Genomic DNA, 12,853 nt, shown 5'->3' on the forward strand with positions numbered 1-12,853 from the left:
TTTAAAAAGAAAAATATAATATTATTTTATGTTTGTATCTACGATCAATTGAACATATAATGATCTTTTATATTTTTGTTGGATTTTAAAAGAAAATGATTTAAATATATATATATATATATTATGTCTGTGTCTAACGGCTAGTTGGATTTAAATCTCTACCAAATTTTCTTTTCCAAGATTCAACGGCCTAAATTAAATGTGGTTTCCAACAATTTTCAATCTCTATTTAAACTCATCTTCTTCTCCAAATCATAATAACAATTATATATTTTTATAATCCTCAAAATCACCATTGTTATTCTCTCAAATCTCTCTCTTTTTTTTTTCTTTTTATCTTATTCTTTAGAGATTTATTGTATTGTGAGGATTAATTTGTTGAGTACTACAATTTGTAAATCCACACTTTTAAGAGAGTTTTTCTCCTATTGTTCTTCATTTTTAAATTTATTGTAAATGGTTGCTCTCGAACCCATTACAAGAGTATTGTAATGGTTTAATCCTCAAACGTGGACAGGACCGAGTTTGTTCTTGTGTCCAAAAAAAAAACGTTGTAGCGGTTAGACTCTAATAAGTCGTAGAAAGAGTTAAGTTTATACCCAGAGAAGCTTGGAAAGTGTATGTAGGCCGGTTGTGTCGAACTATTATAAAATTACCAATGTCAATTTCTATATTTCTATATTACTTTAACTTTGTAATTAATGTGTTATTATTGTTTATTACATTAAATTAATTGTAATATTTGTTCCTTAGATTAATTGTTCATATTGATTTGTTTTGATTGGTAGTTTTAAATTTTTTATATTTATTATCTTTTTTTATTATTAAATAAGGTGCTTTAAAATGTGATTATTATTTTCTTGTTTAATTCAAAGTGAAACTATTTTCATGAATTTATTGTTTAAATTACTTATTATCTAAAATTATATGGACCCACGTTACTAAAAGTTTTATTAGTTTTAATAAATCTTATCACCGGACCACGGGGCCGGGAAAATTCCCCACGGAGATCGAAGCGGGGATTCAGGAATTCGCGGGATTGGGTTGGTTCGGGAATTTTTTTCCTTTACTTTTTTTGTAAAAAAGCCAATTAAATTTAAAGTGAGCAAATTTTAATTAAATAATTAACTTTATGTTTATTATGGTTAGTTTTATATAACAATTTGAATTTAAAGACTCAAATTTTGGTCTAAAGAAGCTAATTAATTTTTTAGTAGAAAGAAGTAAATATAAATCAAATTATTCACATATATAATCTAAATTTAAACATATTCATTATCTTTCCCGATAAATAATCAATTTGAAATTTAAATATAATATTTATATAATAATAATAATAACGTGACATTAGATAACTATACTAAATCAATATGTAAAAGCTAATCGGGGCGGGGCCGAAGTCGGGGACGGATTCCCCGTCCCCGTTTAGCTCATGGGGAATTTTTTCCCACTCCCTCCCCATTCCCCGCCTAATTAGGGAATTCTCAGCCCATTCGGAATGGGCCCACGAGACCCGTCTCCATGAAAAAATTTGACATCTCTCGTATCAATCCTACACCTATTTATTTGTAAAAGGAAGAAAAAAACGTACACGCTTGAAACAGTTTGTGGACACGTGCGAGGCCCATCCCCATGGAAAAATTAGACATCTCTCATATCAATCCTACGCCTATTTATTTATAAAAGGAAGCGCATACATTTTAAACAGTTTGTGGACACGTGCGGGTCATCCGGTGAGAAAATTGGACATTTACTGTATCAATCCTACACCTATTTATTTATAAAAGGAAGAAAAAAGCGCACACGCTTGAAACAGTTTGTGGACACGTGCGGAATTTCAACTTCCGATCCATCATAGAAACTGACAAAAGGGCAAAAGATTCAATACCTCTTTCTTTCTTTGCTACTTACCGCATTTCCTTCAAAAAGTTACACGCATTCCCCTTTCCCTTTTGCTTCATTCTTCATTTTCATTCCAATCTCTATTCTAATTTAGGGTTTTGTTTTCTCCCCTTCCTTCAATTCAACACCCTCTCGTTGATTATGGACGGAGCCTGCAATGGCGGCATGTTGTATCACGAGGTTCAAGAATCCAAGCTTTGCGCTGTCCATTGCGTCAACACCGTCTTGCAAGGTCCCTTCTTCTCCGAATTCGATTTGGCTGCTCTCGCTTCCGATCTTGACCGCAAAGAGCGCCAGATGATGCTTTCTGGCTCCACCACCGGTGATTTCCTCTCCGAGGAGTCTCACAATGTCTCCCTGGACGGTGATTTTAGCATCCAGGTTTCTTTCTCCTTCTTCTTCTACTCAACCACTTCTTTCATCGCTTTACTCTAATTATCCCTTCTTCCTCCCTGGACAGTCTTTATGTAATTAGAATTCCATTTATCATGCGAATTGACTTGTCCAATTGCATTCAGGAACAGTGGTTTACGGATATATCGAATTTCTTACGGAAATCAATTGAATTGCGATCTTGATGTCCTAGTTCTGTATTCTTTTAACAGTAGAAATAGACAAACTGTTGTAAGCCACTATATATGCAGTAGTGACAGTCATTATGACCCATTTCCACAATTTTGAATTTAAAATAACTGATACAATGACTTGTTGTAATGATATGGGAATTCACACGTTGACAACAGTACCAATTATGACTATTTCTCAAGACAATCTTTATTCACTGCTTGCAAAAACCCAGAGCTTCTATTCGCCCCTATGTCACTATGTCATCTACCTGTGGTAGCATTGTTGATTAGAGTAGTGATGCAAAATTTGAATAACATTGCATTGCATGACCTTTGTGGCAATGGCAATGCTTGCTATTACTGTACGGCTTTACTTGATAATATAGTACAAGTTTGCTGTGATTCCTTCAGGTGATGTACGTTTATTGCTGTATGCTCGCATCAAATGAGAAAATTTAAAGAATATGATTATATTTAACTTTTAACTGTGAATGAGAATTGACCACATTGGTGCGTTCGAGGGGAGGGATCTGGGGCATAGCTATTGTAGAAGAGATATACTTTTGATCTCTTAGGTGGTCCCATTTACATTTGGATAACTATTTGGTTTTTTGTTTTGGAAGTTGTGCTTATTTTCTTGCAATTTCTTTATTTACATATTTCATAAGGAAACATTTGTAGAAAGTAGATAACAAAGAAAAATAACTCATGGGTGGAGGCCTTAATTCTTGAATTTAACTTGAATTAGTTAGCATATGAGATGGTTAGAGATCGCTAGAAAGTTTTGTTACCAGCAAGCGGCTATAAAGAAAGAAGTGGGAAGTGAGGGATTAGACCAAGATGTAGTGAGTACTCAAAGAAGACTGAAAGTGGGCAAAAGTAAGGACTCGGGGCTTGTGACTTCTTTCCAAATCTTGTAATATTTTTGTTATCTTAATGTTAAAAAAAATCTTTGGTTCCCATAAACTGTACCAGACAAGGCACATTGCTTATGGATTTTGTGCAATATTAGACCGATTAAACTCAAATATCTTATTTTGGTTACTCAAATTGAGCACATTGTATCTTTTTTTTTTTTTTTTTCTTTTTTCTTGGGTTGATTTAAAAGGAGTTCATTTTTTATAGACCAGTTTCTCTTATGTGTGTATATAAAGCAAGCAATACGTAGAACTTGTTAGGATGATCTTATTTGTTTAAACGATTATATATTTGCTTGCAGGTCTTACAAAAGGCTTTGGAGGTATGGGATCTCCAAGTCATTCCTCTTAACTCACCAGTCGCTGAACCTGCGCAGATTGATCCTGAACTGGAGAATGCGTTTATATGTCACTTGCAAGACCATTGGTTTTGTATTAGGAAAGTGAATGGGGAGTGGTACAATTTCGATAGTCTATATGCAGCCCCACAGCATCTTTCTAAGTTTTACCTTTCAGCTTACTTGGACTCTCTAAAGGGCTTTGGTTGGAGCATTTTTATTGTTAGGGGTAACTTTCCTAAGGATTTTCCCATCTCATCCTCTGAAGCATCCAACGGTTATGGTCAGTGGCTTTCCCCTGAGGATGCTGAGAGGATAACCAAATCGTGCAACTCTACCCAAGCCCCCCCTCCTCCTCAAAGAGTAAACTGGACAGAGCAGCATGATACATTTCTTTCATCTGGAGAAACAGAAATGCTAATAGACATGGAGGATGAGGACTTGAAGGCTGCAATAGCTGCTAGCCTTTTGGATTCTTCAGCAGTCATGGCAGCAGGAGCTGCTAACTCCCAAAACGAACCTGCAGTTTCCTCCACCCAAGCTGCCTCCCCCCAGAATGTGCCTGTTGTTTCCCTTGAAACTGCCAAGACCGAAGATGCACCCATAGTTTCCCTAAAAGCTTCCACCCTCCAAGATGTTCCTGCAGTCTTTCCCAAAGCTGCCACCCTCCAAGATGTACCTGTAGTTTCCAACAAACCTTCCTCCCCCCAAAATGTACCTTTTGTTTCCCCTAAAGCTTCCACCTCCCAGGATGTACGTCCACTTTCCCCCGATGCTACTGCAACCCCTCAAGATTTACATGCTGTTTCCACCACCAAAACTGCCACCCCCAATAACAAACCTGCGGTCTGCACGGAAGTTTCTGTTCATCAAAACGAGTCTGGAAATGAATCTGTAGGCAATGCAGAAGCTGCCTTCCGTGAAAGTGGACCTGCAGATAATGCAGAATGTGGCGTTTCCAGCCCTCGAAAGAAAATTAGTCGTACGGATGAGGGAACTGCATGAGGAAAGAGTGCTTTCTGCCTTGAATATGATTTTTGGTTCAAGACGGATGAGAAGAGGATTGGCTTATAGACAAGAATAAGAGAATTTACAGGAGAATGGGAACCGGGATCCTTATTGAGGTTGAGGTTAGCTAGTAGAAGGTCGAATTCATGCTTTACAATCGTTCTGTGCAGTGTAACTATTTTCACTTTTTCAATTTTCAGATTGATACTGTATAAACGTTTAAAAAAATAAGCCGTCGGCTTGGTCCCTCTGGATTGTCACAAATGTTCGATTACAGAGTTGAATCTGTGTCTTCGAAAATATTTTATTGATCTCAAAGTATCCCCATTATCACGTTTAGAAGTGAAAGTAGTCCCACTGAAAAAATTCTAGTACGACTACTACAATACTTACTACTTTTATTCATTATTTGATACATTATCAAATAATTTATTCATTTGTTTTGTAGATTCCACGTAATTCATAGAAGTTACTTTTGTGGCAAACAATAAATATAGCTAGTACTAGAAATCTTTTCGTAGTCTCACTCTTATTATCAGATGATATGAATTCATTAAAAGTGTTTTGAGTTGTGAGTTGGTTGGGATAATTTTAAATAAATTTCAACCAACTCAATTATAATTGTTTTTTATTAGGTTAGTAGGTTGAGTCTCACTCAACTAAAATACAATAAATTCACAATTCAAACCATTGTAATGCATTAAAAAAATGGGCTTCCAACTCAACTGAATGGATGCTCTTGGTTAATGAATTTTTATGCAAATCTAGAATTTATTACTTGTGGCCTGTTTTATGAAGGTAATTCTTAGGCTAATGTCCATGTGCAATAATAGAGGATAATACAAAGAGTATCCTCTTCCTCTCTCTCTCTAACCAGTAAGAAAAAAAAATAAAAGAAGAAGAAATGAATGTCAATACCAATTCCAATGGGGGAAATGAAGGAGAAGAAGAATAAAAAGCCACGAGGGGCATGACGCTTTTGACCTGTCAAGCTGGCCCAATCCCCATTTCATTTCTTACCATTCCAAATAGTCTGCCCTCAAGACTCTCAACACAGAGTGGACAACAAAAAAGGCTAAACACAGACTCCTGTTTTCTCTTTTCTGTTGGCTGGCTGCTTTAGAGCTCTCTGTTTCTTTAGGGTATTTTGAAAGCTCAACTGGAATCAAGATCCTCTCTTTTCACTTATTTTGATTGATGGGTTCTTCGGATCGTTTATTCTGTAGGCAGCGAACACTTCATGAAATTGTTGGCGGCGGTATTGGTATGTCAACGTCTTCTCATTCCTGGGTTTTTTTCCTCTTGATGGATCCTCTTTCAATTTCAATTGGGTTGCTCTATTTCGGTTCTCTATTGGGTTTGCTGTTGAATTTCGTAGAGTGATTGTTTGTTTGGGAAAAATTTTAATCCATGAACTATTTTCTTCTTTTCTGCATCGCTAATGCAAATATATTCTTGCTGTGGATTCTGCTTTTCACTGCTGCTGCTAGAGTTCTTGGATCTATAAGTTTCTTTTGCTATAAAATAACTTAGGATTGGGTTTAACTCTTAGTTCTTAATCTGTTCAGTTGCAGATGTAATTCTTTGGAGGCGGAAGAATCTGACTGTGGGGATATTGTTAATAACGCTGGCGACTTGGCTGGTGTTTGAGCGATGTGGTTATACCCTTTTGTCTTTAGTTTCCAGTGTTCTACTTCTTCTTGTTACCATTATCTTTCTCTGGGCCAAATCTGCTTCCATTCTCAATAGGTAACTAATTGGAGATTGCCTCTTGACTTTCCTTCTATAAGCCATCTCTTCCATTTGAATATCATTGAAGAATGGTACACACTAATATATGAATTTGAGAATGCAAGATTTTTAATTGATAAGAGGCATTTCCTTATTGAATTTGACAATAGTCTTGATGATTAAGTTCTCTAGTTTTTCAACTACTTGATCCGTATATTTGTCCTTGCTTTCTTTTACAATTTGATGAACATTTTGGGATTTTTACTTCCATGAGTTCCATCAGTATTTCATGTCCATGTGCGCTTTCAGTCCCAAACATTTGGTAGTGTATGTAGTTTTAGATGTATGAGATTTGTAAATGCATTTGTGAAAGATGATGAACCTGAGCGAGACACTATATATTGAAAAATATAGTTAAATCTTCACATGTTCTAAGCCTAATAAGCTTAGAGATGAAACAATTTGGTTTTCGAGCATTCTAAAATTTATCATTACAGAATGTAGCATGTAGTTTTTGGCAAAGCATTGATGCATTTCAGAAATGAATATTGTCGTTCTGAATTTTTCTATGTATTTCCTAGCTTCCTTATTTTCAGTCTAATCAAGTCTAGCATAACTTCTAAGTACGTTGATTAAGGTTACTTCTGAATCTACTACCTTTCTTCTTGAACAGACCGGCGCCGCCTCTTCCTGAGTTGCATCTCTCAGAAGATATGGTAAACGAAGCTGCATCTTTCATTCGTTCCCGTGTGAATACTTTGCTGTCTGTATCACAAGATATAGCCATGGGAAAAGACCCCAGATTGTTCTTCAAAGTAGCTGCTTGCTTGTGGCTGATCTCAGTTATCAGTGGCTTGACTGATCTTATCACTTTGGGTTACACCAGTAAGTTTCAATCTTCAGTTTCCACAATTCTTTGTGTAATGCTCAACCTTGGAGATAAAAAATGGACGATGATCGATCGATTTCATGAACATTTTTTCTCTCAATGACAGGCCTTTTACTCGTGCTTACAATCCCCGCATTGTATGAGAAGTATGAAGATTATGTAGATAGACATGTCATATTGATGTACAGAAAATTGCATCAGTTTTATGTGAAATTGGATGAGAAGCGAGTTCTAACATACCAACAATGGATTTTGGAGAAAGAAAAACTGAGCTGATCAGGATCCTCTCGAGTTCTTCATGGCTTCCTCTCTCGCTTTTTCTTATTTCATTTTGGATGTGTTTATGGCTTTCTTTGGCTAATGGCTATCACCTCATCAGTGACAGAAGCGTGAGAGATGATTGTATTTTGTTCATAACTTTGTTTTCATTTTCTCTAATTTCTTGCTAGAGAAATGTATTTAGAAACGGCATATTACGAATTTTGAATTTTCTTTGTTTTTTTCCTTCCCCATTCGGGTGATTGGGGGTTTACACCTAAGTTGATAATATATTTTATATATGCAGCCTTAACAGCAGCAGCTATAATTGATGCTTGCTTACCATCATATACTCTAGTTGTTTCATTGTGATTGTGAATGATGATGGTAAATACAATTGTATTTCCAAATTTTTTAATGTCCAATAATGATTGCAACAATTTCCTATAAATCTTATTTAACAAGCAACGTCGAAATTGATAAACAATAGGATGCTTTTACTACTTTTTCAGAACTGCTTCAATCATGATACTCAAATTGTGTAACAATAGGACGCTTTTACTAATTTTTCAGAACTGCTTCAATGATGATACTCTTCTATTGATGTATTCGGATTGATGAAAATTGTTATAATTAACTCATAAATTTTGATAGTGACTTAATTAGATTATAATTAATCGTTTTTAATCATCATTTCTATAAAGACAATATTTTGATTTATATTATGAACATCTATGTAAGTGTCGTAAGAGAAATATTTTTAAAAATAAATAAAAATAATAATTACAAAATGATATAAAGTTTAAAAATATTTAAAATGAAATGATGTGAAAATGAAAATTTTTTTATGGTAAAAGAAACCAAACTTAGAAGAAATTTGAATGAGATTAAAAATAGATAAAAGATTTTTTTTATTTATTTTCAAATTAGTCTTGGATGGAAAATAGGACTGAAATTCGAGAAAATTGGAAACTTTAAAATTAAAAATAAAAAAAAAAAAAAAAAAAAAAAAAAAAAGTAGCACAATTGAGAATGTCATTGAGGTCGATAAAATTGAAACAACTTACATAGCTAATTCCTTAAAAAATAAAATGAAATTTTCTGAAATTTTCACCGAAATGAGAAAAAACGAATTTCCCCTGCCTACAATTTCATGAAAATCTTGAAATTTCGGTTAAAATTTTCTTTATCTACTGTCCCTATTACATATAATATTAATCTTGAACCAATCAAATGACCCTGTTTATACTGGAAAGGCCTCCAAGGCAAAACTTTTACCATTGAGCATCAAGTTCAAATACACGGACATTCTCAAGCTGATGCAAATTTTGATAAACAATGATTGGAACTATTGGCAAAGGAAACAAATAATGCTGTGTAAAAAATCAGTCTTGGCCACTTCCAAAGCTATCTCGGCTATGGCTGTCATTCTGCCATCCAAGGCTTTGCCCATCATGATCCATATCTCCTGAATAAAACTTAACCCGCTTGTTATGGGACATGTACGGCGGGGGCGGTGGAGGCGGAGGTAATTGTATTAGAGGTTGCGGTGCCAATATACCTTTACCATCCCTTATGTCCATCGCATTACCTACAGAAGAATTCACAGGCATACGTCCAGGGCTGCGTCTATAATCTCCTTGATAAAATCCATGTTTTCCTTGAGAATCAGGCGTATTAGCAAAAGCATCAGGCATTCCTTGACCTCCACCAGCATGCTCATAAGGAATGCCGCCTTGCCCAGTATTCCAAGGCTGCGGATACGTTGCTGAGAAATTCATTCCTCCTGCTGCACCTGGTGGAAAGCCTAGCAGTGACCCTTGCTCGGATCCGGTCTCTGCTGCAGTGTCTTGCCGTGACACTTCATAGGGTGTATTGTAATATTGTTGTGCTCCTTCAATTGGAAAAGGGGGATAACCAAATGGAAGAGGGGGCGTCAATATTGGATTAGAGTTAGCCGGTACCACATAATTTGGTGGTGGAATTGATTGCAAAGGAGGATACTGAGAATATGGAGTATCAGCTAGAATTCCTTGCTGTTTCTCTGAAAACTGACTGGAGTCCTGATGTGGAGCACCCTGTGCATCGAAATTTTGTGGGGGGAAACGGCCATGAGGGCCATGTCGATCAAAGCCTTGTGAATGACCGCTGTCTTGTTGAGACTCGGATGTATTGTTTTGGTTCGGACCAAAATTTGGCGTTTGCTTTTGCTGCATGCCAGATCTTGGTTGGTCTCTAGACTGTTGACGATGAAACTTTTCTTCACGTTCTTGAGGCTGGGAATTGGAACCCGGAGATACGAGTGGTCTCAATGGACCTCGGACTGTGGATTCAGAAGCTGTAGATTGTTTGGCACTATTAGCCTCAATGTCATTTCCATCTTCCTTGTCCGCATTTGGCTTAAGAAGGTCAGCATGGCTCTCATGTATATGAGATTCAAATTCAGTCCTCTTAAGGAAAGACTTGAGACAGTGTGGGGCTGCACAAATGAAGATTCCCTCCATCAATTTTATAGTTTGAATCTTCTGGATACGGTCATCACAACTGTGTCACAAAAATCAATTTCTAACGTCATCTTCATAACATTATAATGTAGTACACAAAAATCAATTTCGGTAAAAATTACAATCAAATGAGAGTTGATGTTTTACAATGTAACTATTGCTGATCTGTCACAGTCACAACATCTTTGTTTTTTATCATTTTTTTTATATGAATTTATGTTTTTATCATTGAAATGCCATAAGGATGACTTTGAATATATTATAGGATTTCTACGTGATCAAATTTTAATTCAAACAGAAACAAGTATGCCCATTACAAAGATTTCCAAAAATATAAGCTCTTTCTTGAGATTCAAAAATTCATGCGCGCTGATCATAGACTGATCTTAAGTTTGGTGCTTCAAATTCTTGCTCCATAAATTCTTATTTCTCTTAGTAAGAAATAAAAGGAAAAGCTGAATCCTGCTTTCATTAGAAAACTGTGCAGGATACTAACTAATCAGCAAAGAAAACAACTGGTACTTGAAGAACATGATAAGGAAAGTTTTTGCAATAGACAAGAAAAAAATGTACTAAATATAGGCAATCAGTTTTGACATTCTGAACACGAAAGAACATTTTACTGGTCTCGTTAAGACCTTGAAAGCCTTTTTACTTACAGGTAGCATAAAGAATCGCTCCTTGCACAATCAAGACAGAAAGCATGCTCACAAGGACTCTGCAAGAAAGGAAACCCACTAATGAGCCCTTAAGAAGCATGTCAAAGGTCTCCATTCAAGAGGCCAAGGACATTGCAGATATGAATAAAGTAACCACAACAAATTGACCTAGCTCCATTATATTTGTACAAATTGACAGTAAGTAGTAACCAGTACCAATAGATTTAATAAAAGTGATGCAAGCCGATTTGGCAAAATAAAGATAAAATTGAAAACAGTCTTTTATATATGAATGATTTCCATGGACCAAAACTAGACAAAGCAGCTAGCAGAAATAACAAGTTCGTAGAGAAAAATACCAGGCGACCATAAATTGCAATAGGAAAATCGCATCTGACACAAAAATGAACTCGTTCTCCAAGCTGACGGCGAGACCTGCGACCGACAGACTTGACAATGGAAGCAGCAGTAGCGGCACCAATGCCCTTTGCTACAGGAAGATCGGCAAGAACGAGGTGGTCAGGGCATGCGACCGTCACAGTCTCCGCCGGCAAGGGTTTCACTGCCCCACCACCACCTTCGGCCTGTGGAACTTTGCTAAGCCGGATCTGAAGCATATTTCTTCCTTCAAAAATCCCCCTCCAACTCCTTCCCCAAATGAGAATAACCCTAGTTGCCTCCGACTCCAGAAACCTAATCTTAAAAAGCAAAGTGTAATGAGAATTTGTCAATTGTTCAAATAAAATATCGAAAGAAGGACACAAACACTTGTGAACAAACGAGGGATGTAGACAAGCAGTACGAAAATTGAAAACGAACTGCAGAAACATCGCACTATAGGGAGAAATAATTCTGAGATTGAAACGAGAGTAAAGTTTTCCCATAAAAACCTAATTGATATGGACATTCATACATTGGAAATCTTGAAAATTCGACATTACAGAAAGGAACTTACCGGCGAAGCAGAAACTATCGGATTCAGTTCCCGTTTCGTCTTTCGCTTCTTCCATTTAAGAAGGGCTTGTCGGATTCCAATTTATCAGTGAATAGAACGACACGTCGCTCAACTTTCTAGCGCCACCAAACTTTTACACGACATGTCGGCTCAGGTAGTTTGTTTGTTGGGCCTGTGGGCCGAATAGTGAGAATATGGAAAACCAACCAAACAAACAAAAAAATAAAGGAAAAAAAAAATCCGACCTGCCGGATTCGAACCAGCGACCTAAGGATTACCTGACGGCTTTTAACCAACTACAGTCCTCCGCTCTACCAACTGAGCTAAGGTCGGTTTGTTGATTACGATGAGACATTTTTAATTATTTTTTCTATTTATAATTTTTTTCCACATAACTTATTATTGTGAATATCATTTCAAAATAAGAATTGATGAGTATGGATATATCATTGGTAATTATTAAATAAAATTGAAAATTTTCATTTTAAGGATGAAAAATAGTTTGCCTTTTATAGTTCAATAAATGGGGTGATGAATTCACTTTTTAATCACTATAACGGAATTGGCATATAATCAAAATAATAATAATGATGATGGAATTGGCATAAAAAAATAGTTACAATCAAATTGGTAAAAAAAAATTAGAAAATAATAAACATGAAAGTAGTATTAGTTTTTTAAAAAATAATAATGATAAGCTTATGAACACCAATTGTCAACAAAAAAAAAATATATATATATATTTTTTAAATGAAAAAAATGCTGAAAATATTTATAAATAATAACAAAATATCACAGTCTATCTGCGATAAATTGCCATAGACTACTACTATCTATGTCTATCATGACACAAATAGATACAGATAATAGTTTATCGCGATCTATCGTATACAGACAGTGAAATTTTGTTATATTTAGGTTCATGTTTCTATACTTGAAAATAACCCTAAAAATAATTTGATTTTGAAAACAATTTAAAGTAGATTTTCCGTTATCCTCTCCTCCACATATTAATATGGTATTTGAGGCTTCATTTCGTAATCGCTTCACTTTTTTTGTTTTCTATTTACGGTTGCTTCCTCTCATTTCTCTATTGTTGGTTTTACCTTTATTGAAGAAACACTAA

General features: G+C 35.6%; 3 protein-coding genes and 1 non-coding gene across 5 annotated transcripts; 2 read left to right on the plus strand and 2 right to left on the minus strand.

Annotated features, from left to right (window-relative positions):
* The first annotated feature begins 1,909 nt into the window (after positions 1–1,909).
* LOC120090976 (ataxin-3 homolog) lies at positions 1,910–5,058 on the plus strand. The gene is made up of 2 exons (XM_039048717.1): positions 1,910–2,283; positions 3,688–5,058. Exons 1-2 carry the CDS (start codon positions 2,044–2,046, stop codon positions 4,726–4,728), a joined length of 1,281 nt encoding a protein of 426 aa, XP_038904645.1. The 5' UTR covers positions 1,910–2,043; the 3' UTR covers positions 4,729–5,058.
* Positions 5,059–5,640: 582 nt separating this feature from the next.
* On the plus strand, positions 5,641–7,957 carry LOC120090977 (reticulon-like protein B12). The gene is made up of 4 exons (XM_039048718.1): positions 5,641–5,995; positions 6,300–6,480; positions 7,136–7,347; positions 7,458–7,957. The coding sequence occupies exons 1-4, from the start codon at positions 5,929–5,931 to the stop codon at positions 7,625–7,627; spliced, it is 630 nt and encodes a 209-aa protein (XP_038904646.1). The 5' UTR covers positions 5,641–5,928; the 3' UTR covers positions 7,628–7,957.
* Positions 7,958–8,829: 872 nt separating this feature from the next.
* LOC120091902 (E3 ubiquitin-protein ligase HAKAI homolog) lies at positions 8,830–11,835 on the minus strand. Of its 2 annotated transcripts, none has more exons than XM_039050059.1 (4): positions 11,728–11,835; positions 11,132–11,470; positions 10,773–10,831; positions 8,830–10,153 (listed from the first exon to the last, which is right to left on the minus strand). In XM_039050059.1, the coding sequence occupies exons 2-4, from the start codon at positions 11,387–11,389 to the stop codon at positions 8,995–8,997; spliced, it is 1,476 nt and encodes a 491-aa protein (XP_038905987.1). In that variant the 5' UTR covers positions 11,390–11,470; positions 11,728–11,835; the 3' UTR covers positions 8,830–8,994. The 2 variants fall into 2 exon arrangements, with proteins under 2 accessions (XP_038905987.1, XP_038905988.1); XM_039050060.1 differs by having other exon boundaries at positions 11,132–11,465; positions 11,728–11,801.
* A 131-nt stretch (positions 11,836–11,966) lies between these two features.
* On the minus strand, positions 11,967–12,060 carry TRNAY-GUA. The gene is made up of 2 exons: positions 12,024–12,060; positions 11,967–12,002 (listed from the first exon to the last, which is right to left on the minus strand). It is a non-coding gene; the product is annotated as a tRNA-Tyr (tRNA).
* Positions 12,061–12,853: the final 793 nt, after the last annotated feature.

Source organism: Benincasa hispida, chromosome 11 (genome assembly GCF_009727055.1).
Source record: "Benincasa hispida cultivar B227 chromosome 11, ASM972705v1, whole genome shotgun sequence".
In the NCBI taxonomy this organism is placed as follows: domain Eukaryota; kingdom Viridiplantae; phylum Streptophyta; class Magnoliopsida; order Cucurbitales; family Cucurbitaceae; genus Benincasa; species Benincasa hispida.